Source organism: Tripterygium wilfordii, chromosome 18 (assembly GCF_013401445.1).
Source record: "Tripterygium wilfordii isolate XIE 37 chromosome 18, ASM1340144v1, whole genome shotgun sequence".
Classification (NCBI taxonomy): Eukaryota; Viridiplantae; Streptophyta; class Magnoliopsida; order Celastrales; family Celastraceae; genus Tripterygium; species Tripterygium wilfordii.
In genome coordinates, this window is record NC_052249.1 from 10,478,546 (window position 1) to 10,498,308 (window position 19,763).

The window sequence follows — 19,763 nt, forward strand, 5'->3', positions numbered from 1 at the left end:
TCATTATTTTAGTATTTTAAATGTTTACATACTTACTGTTTGGTAATTCAACTAAATGCATGTGCAAGATAACACCTCTAACCATTTTCATACTCAAATAAGGTAAAATCTCAAAAATTTATTAGTCAACAAGAAGGACTCTAATTTCTGCACGAGGAAGATCCAGTAGAGCTTTGATGTAGACGACCCAGACGAGCTTTCACATGCGAGGAGGAAGACTTTGATTTTTGTGCGAGGAAGAAGACGTCTGTATAAGATCTTTGTAGATTTGGGGTAATCTGTCCTCGATTGCAAGAAGGAAGGACGAATCTGGAAGAAGATGGCCAGAAGCTTCTTCTGTATTGTCGTGAAGAACTGCTGTTACGCGAGGAAGAGGAGTCTCAGCTGGATCCGGGTGGGTCTTTAGGTTAATGTGGGTTAAAACGCTATGTTTAGATCTCAGCCGTTGGAGTGATTGTGACACAAGTGTGTTGTTCGTCTGGTGGTTAAACTTGTCTTTTTCTCACTGTTATCAGTGACCAAATAGACTTTCGCGCCCAAATAGTGGATTCTCGGGCTTTGTAAGTCCGGGATGGAGTTAATTATGCATTACTAACACGGAGAAATATGGATTGTTACAATTTGATGATCGGATTTGTATTTATTATAAAGTTATCATTGAAAATGAAAAAATGAGACAAAATTGTCACTCGGACAGCTTTCGCTCAAATCCGGTCAGATTTGTTATTGATGTGATGTTAAATTAACAAATATTACCAAAAAAATACTTAGGTGGAAAATAAAAAAGAAAATGAAAAAATTTATTTGGCTTGCAGTTGATTTAGCATCAACAAAAACCATGATTTGGTAGCCACAATCCATGTTAAATCTATTACAAACTAGTCACTCAAAGTTCTTAAATGACATAATATAGCCATATATCCTAATAGGCAGAATCCGATTTGGAGTCAGGTGGTGGCATTTTTAGGCCCTCGAGAATCTGTCATTCCTCCTACCTTAGAAAATTTAGATGGAATTTTCAAGTCACATTTTAAGTTGCCACATAAGCATTTGTTGACTAAATGCCACATAAGTAGGAAACCTGACCGAAACTATGTTAAATATGTGGGGTGACTAAATTGTGTCATTTTGAAACATTGGATAATGCATTGTAACAAAATTTCTTTGGGTGGCTAAAGTAAAACAACTCATATCTTTTGGTGCTGTATAGTATAATTAACCCATAAATTTTGAATCACTGAGTTTAGGAAAATGTCTAGTTAATTATAAAAAAATGAGTTTACCCATATAAACCACTAATAGGCATTTGTCTAATCGATATGAGATTTATGTTCTTAAGTGAGGTTGATTGAAATACCGTCGATGAGGTGGTGTTCCAGTGTCGGTTTGGTGATCAGGGAGTCACGGAAATTCAGATGGAGTTTGACGTTGAAAATGTCGAAGCCATATTGTGCATTTCCATTGTTGGGTGAGGGGTGGTGAGTTAGCCAATTTGTGTATGCAGAGAAATCCTGCTAACTTCTATATGGCAATATCCACCACTTGCTATGCGGTATAATGTTTCTAGTTTCCTATTAATGTTCTTTTATAATGCACTGGTATGTGCAACCCCAGCAGACTCAGTTTATTTACAACCCTTGCATGAGTTACAACAATCAAGGGAAATATTAAATACTTTTCGCCTAAAAAGTAAAAACGGCACGTCTCACAAAAAGTGAGGGCAAAGAGAGTATGTATTGTTCATATTATCAAGCTCATTCACTCAAAACATGAGCCAAAATGATATATATGAATACAATTGATCAGCTGTTGCACCAACAATCCGGCAAAAATGATATGCTTTGATCAAATCATAGGGTAAATCCACGTATTACTATTGTTGGACACATCGAGAAACTAGTAAATGGTTTTCAGGAGATATACTAGAAGGAACATACTTCACAAGCCGTGTTTTGAAACCACGTTCCATGATCCACATCGATCTCCCTATGTCAATGATCTGCTTGCACATAAAGCCCAAAACTGCCCTTTCAACAGCTTTCATATTCCTCACAATTTCCTCAACTGTGTTGACATCTTCACCGCATTCTTCTTTACCACTGTCAGAAGAAGAAAAATGAGCATTATAAACGAGTGGACCTCAAGGTTATTACTGCTTGACACTGCAAGGAAAAAGAGAAATATTGCATCCACCAAAGGGATGGTCCAGCTTAACCACTCGAAAATCTAACGGATGATGAAAAAAAACAAAAACAAAGACAAGTTACAAAGATTACATAGAGTCAAAGTGCAATCTCCTCCCATTAGTAACATCAGTAATATCTGAACTATGATCCGCGTCAACTGCCCAGCTGGTAAACCAAGTAATTGCATGGAATTCTTCCTTCTTAATTCCCAAGTTGCATAAATATTTTTTATCTGACAAGTCATAGTTACAGTCAGCCAATGTAAAGAAAATGGAAATTTTGTAATCAGTAAATTTGATATATGCTAGCGACATTAATTGATTACTTATGTAGTGCTTCCACTGGCAAAGATGATGGCAACAGGTTGCTATAGCCAAGCCTATAGGATAATGATGACCGATGCTCTGCCCAAGATTATCTTCACTAGATTGTTCTCCCAGGCAACATCTTAAAGTCAAATCTACGAGAGAGAGAGAGCTTGGCATCAAGTTCAGAAACAATTATAAAAGACTAGAAAGGGAGTTATAAGAGGGGAATAAAAGGAAAAAAAGAGTAACAGATAGGTGGTACTTACCTGTTGCAGGTCCACAGAGGTGTTTACCAATAGCAAGATAAGGAACTCCATGTAAGGACTCGACAGCACTCAAATTTAGATCCTCAACTGCAAAGGATCACAGTTAAAGAGCTCAACCAAACGTACTACACCTTCCAGAAAGCAACCATGCCATCAGACTGAAATACAAAATGTGTGCAAGAATGACACTAATTGGTAAAGATTATCATTCATTATTGTCACCAGGAGTGATACCAATCCTATCCCACCTCAAATATAAGGTGAAATGGCCAATGACTATTGTTATATACATGCAGGACTTGGGTTTATGACAAATATTCTGTTATAACTACTAAAATGTAAAATGACCAAAAATGCAGCAATTCAGGGAGAAACAAAATGATAAATTGCCTAAAAAGAATAATGTATATATGCCGGCTGCCGCCTTCAAACTGGAGTATGTGAGCAGGCATTGCAGAACATGCTTAGTTAGGTTATATGGAATGTTAATTCACTACATATAGTCAATCCATAAGGGGAAACTCCGAAACACAATTAGTCCCATGCATTTCCAACTCTCTACATTTAGTTATCAATTTTCGCTGATGAATATAAGCAAGAAAAACACACTGTCACACCCACCTACAACCCATGATCACAAAACTACACACAAAGACATGGTCACACCACCAGAGACAATATAGCAGCATTATAAAGAACATTCCTGATAATTGGATTCTGAAAAACCTTACTGTCAATTCTCAAACGCTCTAAAATCAAGCTTTCTTTCTGCCGCAAGGATCGATCAGCCTAGAAGTACCATTGGCATGAATATAGACACGAAGAAATTCATGGATCAATAAAAGTTCAAAGGCTTCAATAGCTCCTCCAAGTTTGAGTATGTGAAACCACAAGCAATATTAAGTAGATGAAACTCAACAACTCAAACAAACCTTCAGTTTGTATGACTTCCTCTCAACTAGAAAGACCTTTTTGATCCCATAGCCATCTGCAAGCATTTGTGTCAAGTACCCTCTCCCAGCTCCAAATTCAATCACTGCAGGGAGAACACCATCATCATCTCTGTAAGGGTCCTCATTGTCAAGCTGCTCGCTTTCAAAAGAAGTCTTTAAGACTCCAATATCTTCTAAGTTCCCCAATATGGAAGCCTGCTGCATAACATGCTTCTCTTGAAAAGGCAACTTCCTACAAACACAATCAACTCATCTTAATATATGGTCCCAAAGAAACTAAACAGCATTTTTGAACCCAGAAACTAAACAGAATATTAGTATTATATATACCTGTCTACTTCTCTCTTGATCCATATACCACAAGCTTCTGGTATCTTATACGAATCCCTAATATCCTTACATATTGAGCTGTGTATATTCCGAATTTTTCTGAGCAAATCCTGAAATTCCGGTATACTCATACTATAAACAGCACTCCTCTTCATTTCAGAAGTAATATCCTTATCCAAAGACAGTGTATTCCGCTGTTGCCCTACTTCTTCACTGCCAGCATTGATCCCTTTATGGTAATAAGGTTGGAGAGCCAAAGATTGAACATTCTTCAGAAATGGGCATCTCTTTACATGCCCTTCTAGATTTTCCTCAAGAACAGAACTAGAAAATCAAGAGAAAATTTAAGTACAGAAAACAAAATTAAAGCATTGATATTGTATGAGAAGAACATATATAGCAAAGAAATGAGGGAATTACTGAGAAGGGTCAATTGGGCATGGGATCCACTGGCTCTGAGACCTCGGGCTGTGATTGCCGCAGAACCTTCAACAGTTCAATTGCAAAACAAACGTGAGAAGATTTGATAAAAAGAGAAGTGAGCAACAACAATTGAACTTACGTGGAACCATGTAGAGGAGCAGTGGCACAGAATCGATTCTTCTTGGGGAGCCAGAAACTGCAGCGAGTCTCCATACTGTAGCTTCTGTGACAATCTTCTCTCTTCACCCGCTTCAGCCTACGTAAAAGGCTAAAACCTTCGGTCGTCTGGACTTCCAAGATGTTCGTTTGTTTGACGGCGAATGTAACTGTCTCGGGTCTGGGTCTGGGTCTGGGTCAGGTATTTAATTGCTGGTGACGTATATTGTAAACGTCATTGGGCCCTGATGGGCTTGCAAAAATTTTCATCTCAAGGGCTCGGGCAGAGTCCGTTTAAACTATCGAACCTGAAAAGAGGGTCTCGGGCCGGGCTGAGTTTATGGTCTAATGTACTTCGCCCAACCCATAGAATATAATAGATTTGGGCTTTCCTAGAGTGGAATGGGCCATAAGATGATATTTAATATGGGCCGGGCTTTTACGAGTTTTCGATCCGATAAAAAAGAGGGCATATTAAGCGAAAGACAGGGCGATTTTAGTCATTTTACCAATACATCCCTGCTCAAAAACCCTAGAAATCCTCTTCTATTCCATCACTCATTGCGCATCCACTTCAACCCTAGCATAGAAGGAACCCTTTCGTTTTTCTGTGATCTGCATCTGGAACAAGGCAAAGATGCAGATCTTCGTGAAGACTTTGACTGGGAAAACCATCACGTTGGAGGTGGAGTCCTCTGACACCATCGACAACGTGAAGGCCAAAATCCAAGACAAGGAAGGCATCCCTCCGGACCAGCAGCGACTCATCTTCGCTGGAAAACAGCTTGAGGACGGCCGCACTCTCGCGGACTACAATATCCAGAAGGAGTCAACCCTCCACCTGGTGCTTCGCCTCCGCGGTGGTGCTAAGAAGCGCAAGAAGAAGACCTACACCAAGCCTAAGAAGATCAAGCACAAGCACAAGAAGGTGAAGCTCGCTGTACTCCAGTTCTACAAGGTCGATGACTCTGGTAAGGTTCAGAGGCTACGCAAGGAGTGCCCCAATGCTGAGTGCGGTGCCGGAACTTTCATGGCCAATCATTTTGATAGGCACTACTGTGGTAAGTGCGGACTCACCTATGTCTATCAGAAGGCCGGTGGTGACTGATTGATTGTGGTCGGTTGTTTTTACAATTAGGATTTTCCTAAATGTTTTGCTTTAATAATTGTTGGACCTAATTATATCGAATGGTACTTTTATAATTTTTGAATTTTGTGGTTCATATGTTTCTTTTGATGTGTTTGATTTTGTCTGAGTTATCTGGTCAACTGATTATGCCATTGCACCTTTATCTCATTGTGGGACTGCAATTCCTCAATCAACCTGGCATTGATTGCATATTCTTTCTTGACTGGATGAAGGTTTTGTTTGGTGTGGGTGTAGATAAGAACAACCTTGAATGAATGATACAGGCTAATTTGACTCTGCCAGTATGTTTTCTCCATGTTTATGCGGTTACACATTAATATATCTTCTACTTAGTTGCATAGGGTTTTTTGAGGGAAATAGATAAGGAGAAAAAGATGGAATCTTGGAATTTTTTCTGTTTATTTTTCTTGTGATAATCCTTCTCTTTATTTGGGTTTGCGCTATGCATGGCATAAGATTTCACAAATGGCAATTAGTGCTATATTTCGAAGAGGGATTGATGATGTTTTATATAGGCAATCTGTTGTTTGCTGTCAAAATACTTTAATAGTAGTATGCAGTTGTGTCCTATTGATTTACAAGTGGGACTTGTGTGCCAATTTTCATGTTTTATATAGGCAATCTGTTGTTTGCTGTCAAAATACTTTAATATTAGTATGCAGTTGTGTCCTATTGATTTACAAGTGGGACTTGTGTGCCAATTTTCGCTACACAGGAGCTGAGTAATTTAGTTTCCCCAATTCTCTGTGGTGGTTTTGCTTTTAATGCGGATTGATAGCCTGGGAAATTAATGGGTTTGTTCATTATTTTCTTCTCATTACCTAAGATTTGTGGTCGAAGCAGATTACACACTTGATGGTTTCTTATATCATTTCCCCAATTGTTAGACGTCTTGTTGTACAGAAGTTCTTCTATGTTTCATTTTTCCTCTTATATATCCTCAACTTGGCCAGTTTTCCTGTTCACAACTTGGTTGGCTGTTCTGCTCATGGTATTTTCTCACCTGCTTTCCTCCAATATCAGGAGAATACTTAGATTGCCAATAGTTTTCATATTCGCTTACCCTCTTGAACAAAATTAATCGATCACTGTCTTTCTTGTGCATCTGTTTGAGTTTAGCATAATTGGCCTCGATGTCCATTATTTCCCATATCAAGGTTTAAAAATGTTTTCCTGCATTGTGGTTCACTGGATCAATGTTTTTTTTTCCCTTTACCTAAAGTACTGGGAAATTATTTTCTTTTTAATGCATTAAGATCCTTGAACAAGTCAAGACTGTCAAGGGCGCAGAAGGGGATGGAAGCCATTGTTCACTGTTCAGATATCAATGCATTCCATATCTTTCTAGCAATACATAACATGCGAGAGAGTCGTCAACACAGAATGGAGAGAGGAAGCTCTAATGAGATGAAAATAATTGGCAACGATTCCTCTGGGGTAGTTTTTTTGCCAAATCAACTGTAAAACATCTTTAACAGAAGTATGTGAATCTCACCCTATTGTTCCGTAGGAGAGAAGAACCTATGATTATTTTTGAAGAAACAGAACATTTCCTCGTTTACCTACACACAACACTAAAATTGGGAATAACAGCAATTTCAGAATTAAGGACGAAAGCAACTAGGATGAGCGGATAAAGGCATGAGGAAACCATTTGGGGAGAACCGAATCTCTGGCTTTTATTATCAACGCGTATGCCCCATAACAGGGGATGTGAATCACTGCCATTGCAAGATACCTGTCGCATGCACAAGCTCATTAGACTCCTCATATGCAAACCTCAACTCAACTCAAAACAAATATGTGTGTGTGTATATATATGTTAATGCTTTAGCCATGTACCATAGAGGTGCCCATGATTTGTCAAGCTCAAGGAAGGGATATGGCCACCTGGATAAGGCTCAACAACATATGTTAATAGCTCTACAATAGTATCTGATGGAATGAGGTTTCTGGAGGAGGCAATACAAAATCACAATTACCATGTAAAACCACAGGCATGAATGACCCATTGACACTTTTGTATGAGTGGGATAAGGAGTAAAAGGATGACATTTCTTCCAGTAGCCAGACCTCTTCAACTTGAGCAAAGATTGTTAATCATTTTATCCTTTTCAATAATCAAATACATCAAAACTTCAGTCATCAAATACATCAAAATTAATAAGATTCAGAACAAATCTAACTAATCCAACCACAGCAGCCCCTGCCTTTTTCTTTATGATGAGATCCTCCTTCGTTGACAAGCATCTCTCCAGAAACTATTTTGGGGGTAAATGAAGAGAGAAGATAAGCGCGTTTGACGTTTGGTGAAATAAATATTTAATATTTAAATACATAAAGGTTTATAAAGGTATGGGTCCCACGCCTTTATGTTAATCCGCTGACCATGAAGTATAATTTTGCATTATATGTTTTCTTTTATTTGTGGTGCATGTTTTGTATTTAATCCATTTGTTTTTTGCTGGTTGTATCCCACCTATATGGTGGCCCGAGTGCCTATAATGGCCTCCATTTCGTCTACTCAGTTGATGAGTACGTGAATATATCTACGGTCTCTGACCTTTCAAAAAAAAAAAAAAAAAAAAAAAAGCTCCTAGCGGAACCACTGTCAGTTTGGCAGAGGTTCCGCTGTTAACACTTTGTCGTTTGGTGAAGCGTTGGCCGCCAGCGGCCCGATTAGCGGATCCGTTGTGGCCAATGCCCTACCAAACAGGCAGGAAGTCGAGAGAGGAAGAGGAAGCGGCTTTGAAAATATTTTGGGGTAAAAGAAATTTGGGCGGATTTATATCTGTGTAGATTTAGGTTTTAGTTTTGAAATTTGAACATCAACATCGTTACAAACCGACCTCATTTACCATGTCAGCTTTGAACTGGCTCTGACAAGCTTATTTGTCCTAATTTTATTGGATGTGACCCACCATATCAACAAGTGACGTGGTGTGTCCGGACCACCCGATAATTTCTCGAAAACACAAGATGGGGTGAGTCACCACAATGAGATGCAGCGAAGGGAGACTTGCCGTAAGGAGCAAACCTAGGGTTTTATTAAAGAACTGTTATGTCTTTTCACCAGTGGCATGCCTAGGGTTTTATCTACTATAAACTCACTTGTCGTCTACTGTGACTGCCTCTCTATTCTCTGTTTAGTAGATGAGTTTGAACAGCAAAGCAAGGCAAAGGGTTTCAAACCCCATATCTAAGGCAACCACCACCCTGAATATCAAATCCAATTTTGAAGATGATGATCTTCACAAGGAAGTCCCTTATGCCGCCATTCGGCATGTTTGCAGCAAACCAAGCTTCAATCTTTTTAGAAACCCATCAGATTATTTCTTCTTCGTTGCCAAGCAGCACTACCATACCAATCTCAGCAACAACAGTAGTACCCTCCTTGTGAAAAGCCAAGGAAGGCTCGCCCTACTCTATACCATCAAAAATAATTGTACTGATGGTGCTGGTGAAAACGTGGTTACCCGCACAGAGAGGATCTGTCTTCCAATCACCAGGATCGATGCTTGCGAACCACCAGTAGTACTTGGTCCCTGTAATGGCAGCAGCATATTCTGTTTTTGGCAGACTGACTCTTTTATAGGAGACAAGATTACTCTATGGTTATTGGGCTGCTCATCGTCCAACACTTCGACCTGCCATTCATCAAGTCGAGTTGTACTCTCTTAAGAAAAATTCTTGGACAGAGATCCCGTCACCAGAGTTTCAGCCCATAATGTCTTACTCTGTTTATCCCTACCGCCATCCTGTTTATCCCTACAGCCATGGAGTTCAATATTGGCGGCAATGGCTGGATAAAGGACCCTGTAATCTTTATGGGGATGGGCTGGCTGATGATGGTCGGATTCTGTCTTTCGACTTTGAGCGTGAACAATTTGAAATGTTGCCTATTCCAGATTTTGGCGAATTCTCTTGTGAAATTGCTATATTTAATGGATCCCCTGCTTTTATCGTTTATGACGAAGGGGCTTCAGAGAAATTGTATGATATATGGGTGATGAGTGAAGGTAAATCTTGGGTGAAACTACACAGTCTTGGACCCATTTCAGGTGTTGAGAGGCCATTGGCATTCTGGAAGAATGGTATTGGATTGGTTTTACAAGATGCAGTGGAGAAGAAGCAGTTGGTCTTATATGACCACGAAACCCAACAAGTCACAAATCTCCGACTTCCTCCTGAGGTTGAGTATGCTGCTTTCGTGCGCTGTCTCGAGTCCGAACAATGCCTGCCTTCAAAAATAATCCATTGAGAATCAATGGAGATTGGAGTGCAAATCTCTCTCTCTCAAATAATTAGTGTCTCCCACTACTTTGCAATTGGAAATCATTAATAAAATATATATTTTTTGGAATATATCAAAATTGTGTTGATTCTTTTGGTTTCAATTTCGTTGCGTCGTCATCGATTAGGTTGCTTATGATTTATCATTGGCTTTGATTTCACCAAACTTCTGATTTCTTTGTCTAATTTATAGGTTTGTCGCAAGTTGCTTTATTTGTTTGTTTTTGATCATCGTCTAAGTTCCTGTTTATTTATCGTTCCTTTTGATTCGTCTCTTTTTCCTCTGAGTATGTTGGTCTCGTGGGTTTATTTATCAAAGCTAAGCTGATACCCAAGTTAAAGATTTGGATGCAAAGCTAACATGCGAGAGTATGGTCAACACAGAACAGAGAGAGGAAGCACTAATGACATCAAAATAATTGGCAACAAGGGTAGTTTTTTGCCAATTCAACTGTAAAACATAACAGAAATATGCGAATCAGGGCCGTTGGAGAGAAGAACCTATGATTATTTTTGAAGAATCAGAACATTTTCTCCTTTTACCTACACAACACTAAAATTGGAAATAACAGCAATTTCAGTATTAAGGACGAAAGCAACTAGGATGAGCGGATAAAGGCATGAGGAAACCATTTGGGGAGAACCGAATCTCTGGCTTTTATTATCAACGCGTATGCCCCATAACAGGGGATGTGAATCACTGCCATTGCAAGATACCTGTAGCATGCACAAGCTCATTAGACTCCTCATATGCAAACCTCAACTCAACTCAAAACAAATATGTGTGTGTGTGTGTGTATATATGTTAATGCTTTAGCCATGTACCATAGAGGTGCCCATGATTTGTCAAGCTCAAGGAAGGGATATGGCCACCTGGATAAGGCTCAACAACATATGTTAATAGCTCTACAATAGTATCTGATGGAATGAGGTTTCTGGAGAAGGCAATAGAAAATCACAATTACCATGTAAAACCACAGGCATGAATGACCCATTGGAAGGTAACATAGATGCAGCTCCATAGTACAAAATATGCGAGCCGGAACCAAGGAAATGGCTGAAAAACACACCATGGTGAGTCACAACAATGAACTAGCTAGTGAGACCAATGTGAGAGTTTCTTAGTAATCCTTGCATCAGGAATGAATGAATAGATGTTGATAACAAGTGTATTGAAGACAATATTACACTTCTTAATGATGTAATAATGAATACTTACAAGGCTATTGAGAGCTGTATCAATCAGAAGGAAGACAACATTCAAAGTGTGCATGCACCCCATTAACTACAGAGCATACAGATCAACATAGAATCAGTGAGAGCATTATTAAAAGGTAAAAAACTTAGAGAAAAAGTCTCTTGCAGTAATTGTAAATCCCACACTTCAGTACCCACAGATAACATTCCATGCAGTTCATTCTTGCAACATTCTTCGTGATATTTAGGTCATGTAAAAGATCAGGGTAAATTTCTGCAACCATTTTTGACAAAAGCTATTTTTCCCACGTTTCGCCGATGAAATCATTCTAGCTTTTGTTTCTAAAATAAATAATGTGCCAGGAGTCTAAAGAAAGGAGAGACAGTTCATGTGCTCATCTATAGATATTTTGAAGCCATGAAAAAGTATTAACAATGTCGAATTTAATTTTAAGAAATTCTTTTATGGAAGCAGGATACAGATGATCTTATTTCAAGAAGTGGGATCTCACCACATTCAGGCCAAGATGTGCATTTGATAGAAATGGGACTATAACACACCAGAACACGACATCTGTTAGGATCACAGCACCTGCACAAGTCTGTTCCAAAACAAAGAGACATGGAGAACTTAGCAGCCGTCAGAATAGAAAAATGCATTGGCAGTATGCCTAAACTTTTGAAACATGAAGAAAATTTTTTGTAGAAATTTTACAAAGCTCGGTTACGCGGCAAAACGTTTTTCTAGGATAGACAACAGACTTGATGCATGGCGAATTAACTAACCTGATATGATATTTGCATAAGATATCCCCAAAACCCTGCTCTTTGCTGAAACTCCTCCTCAGCATGGTGACTTTGCAACTTGATTTTCCCCTTGATTTCATTTTCCCTGTAAGCTATGGTGGCGGCTTTACTACTCTCCTCCACATCTGTCTTCAGAAACCCATTTGTCTCACCACCTCTAGAAGGAGAATTATTTGAGATCACCCAACAGCCGTATGCAGATACAACGGTCCCCAGCTACACAGGAAACAATTATGTGTAAAAGCAACAGCTGCTGTACAAAGTACAATGTGTCGCTTTGAAGCTTATATGTGTGCGCGTAACGTAAAAAAGGAGCATGTGAGAGGCTGCTATAAGCCCTTAATTCATAAGATCAAACAGCAGGGAGAGAGAGTCAGGTAATGGCAGTTGACATACCGCAAAATAGACCATAACTAATGCAAATGTCCATCTGCAGAGGAGCAGAAAACACCATATCAGAAAATGATTGTATACAGCCAACTAAAACTGAAAATAAACTTCACCTTATGAATGGAAATAAATATCCATAATCTGTGACAGTAAAAGCTTAGTTCCCCCTAGGAACAGACACTTCATACAAAGAAATCTGAGAAGCCAAACGACTTGCAACCGCAACAAAGTCAAATCACTGCAGCTTCTACAGTTATAATATGGAAATTTACTTCTAAATAAAGAAAAGATTGATAAATTGTTTTCTTTAGCCAAATCTTTTCATTGCAGCAACAACGTAAAGCAGTAACTATCTTTTATAGTGTTTTAATTACCATTTCAAAGGGGGTTCTCCATGAGAAATAAGTATATAATCAAGAATCCTGCTTGTGTTTAACCAATGTGGCAATGCTACTACTTACAGCTCCTTTGAATGCTATGAATATGCATACCTTTCACTATTCTAATACCAACTCTAGCCATAGCCAATCCAAAATTAACTACCCCAAGTGTATATATCACAAAGTTGAACAAATAGTGTTAAGTTGTAAATGATGCAAACTATATAAAGAAGATGAGAAAACATACTCGGTGTAGTAAACAAAGATTGTAGCATCCCACTTCACGATATCCCAGGAAAGGAATCCTGCCATGATCAGAAAAGAGAGGAGCCGGGTTGCCAGCAGCCATCCAGGATGCACCCCTCGCCAACAACTGGTCCATAGCTGTGAAGACCCAACATGACCTCTTGGCATTGCTCGCACGAACCTGTCACTGTCCGGTCGAGTAAGCAGCAGGCTCTCATATATTGTGTCGTCGTCCCATCTTGATCCGCCTTCCTTTCTCCATAACACCATCAGTGACCCAAGAAAGGAAAAACCCACAATCCCAAAACAAATGAAATCATACCAATACACAACCAGAGCCATTAAGATTGATCTTCAAATGAAAAATGCTGATATTGAGAGGAAACCTTCAATGGGCATCAAGATGGGTACTGAAGAATAATTAGTTGGTGGTAGTTCAAAAGGAGATTGACTGTTAGTTTTTGACTGTTTGGTAATTTGGTTTGTCTTCTTTTTGCATAATTCATGTTTGTGATAGACTAAAATGCTGTGATTCTTAACGTGCAAAACAACAAAATATCTGTTCAGAGAGCAATTAGGATTCACGATTTGGATTACAGGTCTTTTTTTGGTCCAAGCATTGGACGACAGTTAGAATTGATAACGGTTCAAATTCAATGGAGTCCATAAACTCTTGTGGCTGCCTCTTATCATTTAGCCCTACCACCATGGGCTAATCCAACAAAAGCATTAAAATCATCCCATCATTGAAATCGATCCCTAGAAACCATATTCTCATCGACGAGCATTCTTGAGGAACACATTGTGCCATATTCTCTCTTTAAATCAGCAAGGAACAGCCACTTCTAATGTAAGAAAATGATGCCTAAGCAAGCGGCCTTTACTTTCACAACTAATTTAACTGAAATCCCAACTTTGCTGGAGCTTGAGCAGCAATCTAAGAAAGAGACCGAGCAGATAGTATTTTGCAGAATATTTGCCAACGAATAAATGACAAGTCGTGAAAACTGAAAAGGATATGCCAACAATAATTTCCTTTCCGTTCAGAAAACTCAAAGTTAGCTCTCAACCCAAAACAAGCAAAAAGAAAAAAAAAGGTTAACAAGCTCAGTTCAGATGTACGCTACATATGGGCATCATCCACTGTCTACAATCTTACTACACTAAAACATAAGTAATGACATGCACCGAAGTGTGCTGCTTGTGAGAGCACACAGAACTACAGCTCAAAAAACACAAGCAAATATATCCATCACAGAGAAAAGACGAAACCATATGCTTGACAAATAGAACAGTAAATTGGGTTAGTTTAGATAAACCATCATCTTAAATGATCAACAAGGAAAAAAGATCATTCTTAACAAGGCTGATATTACTTTTGCCTCCATACACAAAGTCTGATATTACTTTTGCCTCCATGCACAGAGGAAATTTAGTCATCATGAATTGCCATCACAATAAATGAAAACATCAAAACAGAAAGGGGGAAAAAACTGAATCCTGCTCCACTGAGAGTCCTTCCTTTCACTGAAGTCACCAAAGCTTGTCCCTTTTACTGCCTAAGCCACTAGTGTGCTGGCAGTGGTCGATTCACTGCAAGAAGAAAGGATCCAGGGTAAGTAAAAAAACTTTGTAATCCAAACTTACAAATTACTCCACTACTCAGAGAATATGAATTTAGGAAATTTGGTGAAAGTCGAGCAAAGTATCTCAGCCAAAATCTATAAAAACTCACGCAGAAAGTAATAATATAAAGAACTTTGACAAGGTGCCTGGCAATAAATGACAGTCAATTCTTGAGGTAGTACTAATTATTTCTGATAAACCACTGTAAGGATGTGACGAAGTGTTACAATAAGAGTATTCTGACAGCCACCTATGAAGTAAACCAGCAAGAAATATCTTGTCTCGGTATGTAGATTGAGCAATTTCTATTGGTATATATAGTTCTAAGGACACAGGACACTAGACCCAACTACTACTACCACCTTCAACCTGGACCCGAGCCATCAACTAAACCCATACTCCATAAGCAACAGTTTATGGTAGTCCAACATCACTTCATCTAGGGTTTTTTCTAGCTTTAGATCAGACAGGCCATCATGCCATGGTTTTTGCATTAGAAATAGCTTGTCTATGGTTAATTAGTTTAGTTTAGCTACCTCAAAGAAAGTTCTACAGAACATTAATGCTACCAGTCCTTCAATCTAAAGGTAAGCATCAAATATCACCAGCCCTGAAATTTTTTCATTTGGTAGAGGACGGAGGTCTGCGTCGGCCCCAAAAATCATCATCAGCAGCATTTTTATTTAGCAGCTGCTAATAAATTAGGTGATTTACACATCAATAGAAAAATTATTCTCGATTTCAAAAGCAGTCCAGCACAAAGGCATTAGATTACGATCCTTGCTCATCATTCTAACAATAGGTTTTTAAAACATGCTTGATTGAGTCTGTTTCTTCCCCTAATTACATTAACAGAACCTAAAGTTTTTCTTTTTTCTAATAGTATTATGAATGAAGAGGCAGAAATACTCACTATTTCCACACAGGTGGAAGCTTCTTTGTTTTCTTGTAGTAACGAGCTAGACGGTGGATTCTGCTCTCAACCAAAATCAACCTGAACTTCGAGTCTTTATCCTTGCGATTCCTTTCTAGATGTTTGCGGATTGCAACAGCTTTCTTAATGAGGTGGTACAGATCCTCAGGGATTTCAGGAGCAAGCCCTAATAAAATTGTATGAATAAAAGAAGTGCAATCTACTGGTTTAACATAAAAATCAGATAAAATAACGCAAAAAATTTCGCGTACCATGAGCCTTCAATATCCTTAAAATCTTGTTTCCGGTAACACTCTTCACCTGAGCAATACCATGTGAATCACGAAGAATAACACCAATCTGAGATGGTGTCAGACCCTTTTTTGCAAACTTGCAAATGTTCTCATCAACCTGGCAATCGAAAAAATGAACTTCCATCTCTCATTGCCAATCATTTTGCAGCAAACAAATAGCTATACTAGAGATTTAGGGCTAAGGTTTCTCACATCTTGAGCAGAGATCTTAAGCCAACTTGGCGGAGTCCTCTTATACGGTAAAGCAGATGCGGAAATACCCTTACTGTTAAGATCCAAGAAGAACAAGTATGTTAGCTGGCCATATCATTAGCTAAAGAACAAATCTCTGATCATAATCATAGGAAAACCGCAGAAGAAAAATCGGAAGATGAACAAACCCTCGACTGTGCATACGACCCATGGTAGCGGACTGTGCAGTTCGGCTGCCTCTGTGGGTGGCTCAAGCCCCTGCTCCTCTCTTGCTCCTAGAAAGAAACCTTGCTAGGGTTTTCCTTTCGGTTTTTATTGGTTCCATAATTGGGCCTCAGGAATGATCCAATGGGCTCGCAAGACGTTAACCTGTGGAGTGGGCCAGTCTGTCTCATTGCCTCATTGGCTGTCTTAGGATATTGCTAAGTGTTAACAGCGCTGTTAGTCTAACACAGTGGTTTATTTACTCGCAGAAACACGATCGCTGGCGTTTGTGGTTCTAGTCGTCTCTGACCCGCTGGTCGCAGTCGAGTTCTGTTCTCCGTTCAAACTTTCAGCTCTAATCGGCAAAGAAAACTATAAATACGCGCACAGCTAAAACATTGAGAATGTCTGTGACCACAATCGCCTTCGTCTCGACCACGAACTCTCGCAGTCTCAGCCACTTGTTCAAGACCAACAGAAATACAATTTTGTTTGACCCATTTGTGCCCACTTGCAGAAATTCGTTTTCAAAGCCACCATATCTCCGTCAACGCTTCTCCAGAATCTTCTATGGGGCTTCTGGGGAAAGCTCAATCAGTACTGGCTTCAAACCCTTTTTTCCTCCTGTCATGGAGTGGCAGGATTGCACGTAATCTTTCTCATCACTCTCACTTTGTGTCACTTCTGTTTTCATATGGTCCATTTTAATGTTATTCCTGTTATGATCCTGAATTTTGAAGTTTTTAGTAACTATATTTGTGTTATGATCTGAAAATAGGGTCAAATATAGCATTATAATTGATTTTCAGTTTAGCACTTGGCTAATTACTAAAAAATGTGATTAATTATTAATGCAGGGTTAAGATGGAAATTAATGTGCCTATCTCAGTTGCTTATAAATGCTACTCTGATCGCGAAGCAATTCCGAAATGGATGCCTTTTATTTCTTCTGTGAAGGTGCGCCAATGGCTTTAGATACACATTACGCACGTCTGCTTGAGTGTATGTTTATTCACATAGGTTGCTTGCATCTTTTCTGGTACAACTTATATCTATGATGTCTATAGTGTGTTCTAATCTTTCAGACGGAGAATTAATCAAGCTATTGAATTTGTTTAAATTGCATGGGATGTGTGGTATCTAACTTTGCGATATAAATTTAACTTTGGCTCAAGTTTCAATCTGCTAGTGTAAAAAATTTAGGACCTCACCACGTTATTCAAGAGAATCATAATTTAACTTGCTCCAGTATTCCCATTTAGCTGATCACAGCTTCAAATTTGTACATCTCGGAGAAGCTGATGTTTGATTCAATGTGTTAGATATTGGAAGACAAGCCTGACCTATCAAGGTGGTCATTGAAGTATGAAGCTTTTGGTCAGAATATTGAGTACTCTTGGCTTGCTCGAAATATGCAAGTAAGTGTCATCCATGCTTATCAAAAAAAGTATCGTCCATGTATAAATATATATCCTCATTGTCATGAAGATTTTCATAGCTTTTCTTTACTATCTTGGGAGTCAATTTACATCTTTTCTCTTTCTCTGCCATGTTTTAACTTTTTGGCAGCCCATCACTAACCAGAAAATCCACTGGAGATCTCTGGAAGGTCTTCCTAACAGGTGAGAAGACAAAAACTCCTAATAGATTAAGAGAAGCTGCAATACTGTGTAACTAGAGACGATGGTTTGGTGTTGTGTGTGATCTTCGAATATGATTCATTAACCTCAAGCGTGTTATGGATGTTGTCAAAGCTTTCATAAAACAATAGACTGCAGATTGAAAAAGATTGCGTTTGATGAGCTCTTAGTAACCCATATCAATCACCATAGTTTTTTAAGACTTTTTCAGTATACAATTTCAAATACTAAAACATAGGTATGTTACCAAACATAGCAGCAGAGATCAGCTTAAATTCATAAAGTGCTGGAAAATAAATTATTTGAAAAACATTGTGATATTTTACATTTTTCATGGAGTTGTTTAATGTTATCGGTTGACTTATCATTTTCACATCAATTGAGATCCCTTATATTCACATCTGAAAACTGAGCTTTTTTTTGTACATATATGTGAAGAAATGTTAATTGTTCTCTATGCAATCCATTGTTGGTTTATTTGTCTGTTGAACTTGCATCTGCGGAAGGCAAAACTGCCCATGTAAGAGTGGTTTGCAGGGGAGAAAATCGTAAGCTATTAATTAATTGTTCTCATGGCAGGGGTGCTGTTCGTTTCTTCCCGAAAGGTCCTGAATCATGCATTGTAGAAGTGAGAGTACTTTTCTTTCCTACACTGAAGTTGATTTTTTTTACTGCCAATTACTCTAACAGTTATTATATTATAGAACTCATTAATCTTCTCAACTCTCTTCATCGCCCTTGCCCACAGTTTCATGTATCTGTGGGATTATGCAAACCATCCAATTGACTAACAAACTTAGGAAATCAATATATCAATGTGGCTGAAGCCGACTTCTTGCTTGCATTGAATAGCTAGAATAATTTAAAAGAGGAGATCAAAAAGATACATACACTTCGGTTGGGAAACAAGAATGAAAGTCGTTCTTCTTTTTCTGGTCTGTTTCACATTGGCATACTCAAGCCTTTTGAGTTTTGAGAGGAATGATGAGAACAGATAAAAGGAAAAATGAATAATTTTTCTGCTCTCTTTTCCTTCGGTTGCTTAATCTTAATTAGGCCCTTACATTTATTTATTTTTTCCCTTTTCAGCTAACTGTTTCCTATGAAGTTCCCCAACTTTTAGTTCCAGTGGCATCAGTAAGTACTCTCACTTTTATTTTAGATCATATTGGATTGTTTAGGAGAACCAAGAGACCAAAGTGAGGAAAAAGGTCTTAGAAAGGGGCACCTTGTTACAACTCAGTAGACAATCGCTTGTGTAGCACGGTTGCATTTGCATTAGTCTCGTTTCGTCCGTCGTTTTTCCTCTGATGTCAATTTTTTTCCAGGCTCTGCAACCATTTCTTGAAGGCCTACTCAAAAGTGGTTTAGAACGATTTGCAACTTTTGCAAAAAGCTCTTAGGCACATTTAGTGGCCTTCCTAACTCAATTGCTTCCATTTTTTTCCCCTTTTTTTGATGTGGAACATTTTTATGAAATATGAACTATTTTCTTCAATTATGATGTCATTGTTTGGGCAACAGCAACCACCCAACCCCCTCCCTCCTCTTTTTCTTGTGGTTTCATTTGGATTGTAACATTTACTCGTTCCTGGTTATGTGAATTTTTCATTGATGGGGGGGACTTTATGCTTTGGATTCCTTCTCAATTATAAGGATAACCTATGTTAAAGTACATACATCAATATGGCATAACTGGTTAAGCCCTTAATTGTAATGGTTTAATTGGATGCCATTTTGCTACTTCTTTTTGTCATAAGAAAGCCTGCTTTAGACTCACAGACATACG

At 38.6% G+C, this 19,763-nt stretch overlaps 5 protein-coding genes and 1 long non-coding RNA gene across 7 annotated transcripts; 2 read left to right on the forward strand and 4 right to left on the reverse strand.

Moving 5' to 3' along the window:
- Positions 1-1,715: 1,715 nt before the first annotated feature.
- Positions 1,716-4,799, reverse strand: LOC119983893 (tRNA:m(4)X modification enzyme TRM13 homolog). The gene is made up of 10 exons (XM_038827632.1): positions 4,767-4,799; positions 4,606-4,699; positions 4,464-4,529; positions 4,044-4,367; positions 3,693-3,945; positions 3,492-3,549; positions 2,761-2,847; positions 2,512-2,646; positions 2,277-2,418; positions 1,716-2,099 (listed from the first exon to the last, which is right to left on the reverse strand). Exons 2-10 carry the CDS (start codon positions 4,677-4,679, stop codon positions 1,874-1,876), a joined length of 1,365 nt encoding a protein of 454 aa, XP_038683560.1. The 5' UTR covers positions 4,680-4,699; positions 4,767-4,799; the 3' UTR covers positions 1,716-1,873.
- A 345-nt stretch (positions 4,800-5,144) lies between these two features.
- On the forward strand, positions 5,145-5,878 carry LOC119983611 (ubiquitin-40S ribosomal protein S27a-like). The gene has a single exon (XM_038827292.1). The coding sequence runs from the start codon at positions 5,260-5,262 to the stop codon at positions 5,728-5,730; it is 471 nt and encodes a 156-aa protein (XP_038683220.1). The 5' UTR covers positions 5,145-5,259; the 3' UTR covers positions 5,731-5,878.
- A 1,280-nt stretch (positions 5,879-7,158) lies between these two features.
- Positions 7,159-8,082, reverse strand: LOC119983536. 2 transcript variants are annotated; one of them, XR_005464642.1, is made up of 4 exons: positions 7,968-8,070; positions 7,755-7,882; positions 7,615-7,662; positions 7,159-7,510 (listed from the first exon to the last, which is right to left on the reverse strand). It is a non-coding gene; the product is annotated as an uncharacterized LOC119983536 (long non-coding RNA). The 2 variants fall into 2 exon arrangements; XR_005464641.1 differs by having other exon boundaries at positions 7,755-8,082.
- Positions 8,083-10,440: 2,358 nt separating this feature from the next.
- Positions 10,441-13,487, reverse strand: LOC119983537. The gene is made up of 8 exons (XM_038827199.1): positions 13,087-13,487; positions 12,466-12,499; positions 12,049-12,285; positions 11,775-11,864; positions 11,285-11,350; positions 11,031-11,122; positions 10,891-10,938; positions 10,441-10,782 (listed from the first exon to the last, which is right to left on the reverse strand). Exons 1-8 carry the CDS (start codon positions 13,425-13,427, stop codon positions 10,665-10,667), a joined length of 1,026 nt encoding a protein of 341 aa, XP_038683127.1. The 5' UTR covers positions 13,428-13,487; the 3' UTR covers positions 10,441-10,664.
- An 877-nt stretch (positions 13,488-14,364) lies between these two features.
- LOC119984768 (40S ribosomal protein S13) lies at positions 14,365-16,462 on the reverse strand. Its single transcript, XM_038828868.1, has 5 exons — positions 16,319-16,462; positions 16,131-16,203; positions 15,897-16,035; positions 15,625-15,811; positions 14,365-14,678 (listed from the first exon to the last, which is right to left on the reverse strand). The coding sequence occupies exons 1-5, from the start codon at positions 16,339-16,341 to the stop codon at positions 14,645-14,647; spliced, it is 456 nt and encodes a 151-aa protein (XP_038684796.1). The 5' UTR covers positions 16,342-16,462; the 3' UTR covers positions 14,365-14,644.
- Positions 16,463-16,586: 124 nt separating this feature from the next.
- LOC119984767 lies at positions 16,587-19,610 on the forward strand. Its single transcript, XM_038828867.1, has 7 exons — positions 16,587-16,983; positions 17,192-17,291; positions 17,657-17,752; positions 17,904-17,956; positions 18,554-18,602; positions 19,064-19,111; positions 19,303-19,610. Exons 1-7 carry the CDS (start codon positions 16,739-16,741, stop codon positions 19,375-19,377), a joined length of 666 nt encoding a protein of 221 aa, XP_038684795.1. The 5' UTR covers positions 16,587-16,738; the 3' UTR covers positions 19,378-19,610.
- The last annotated feature ends 153 nt before the right edge of the window (positions 19,611-19,763 follow it).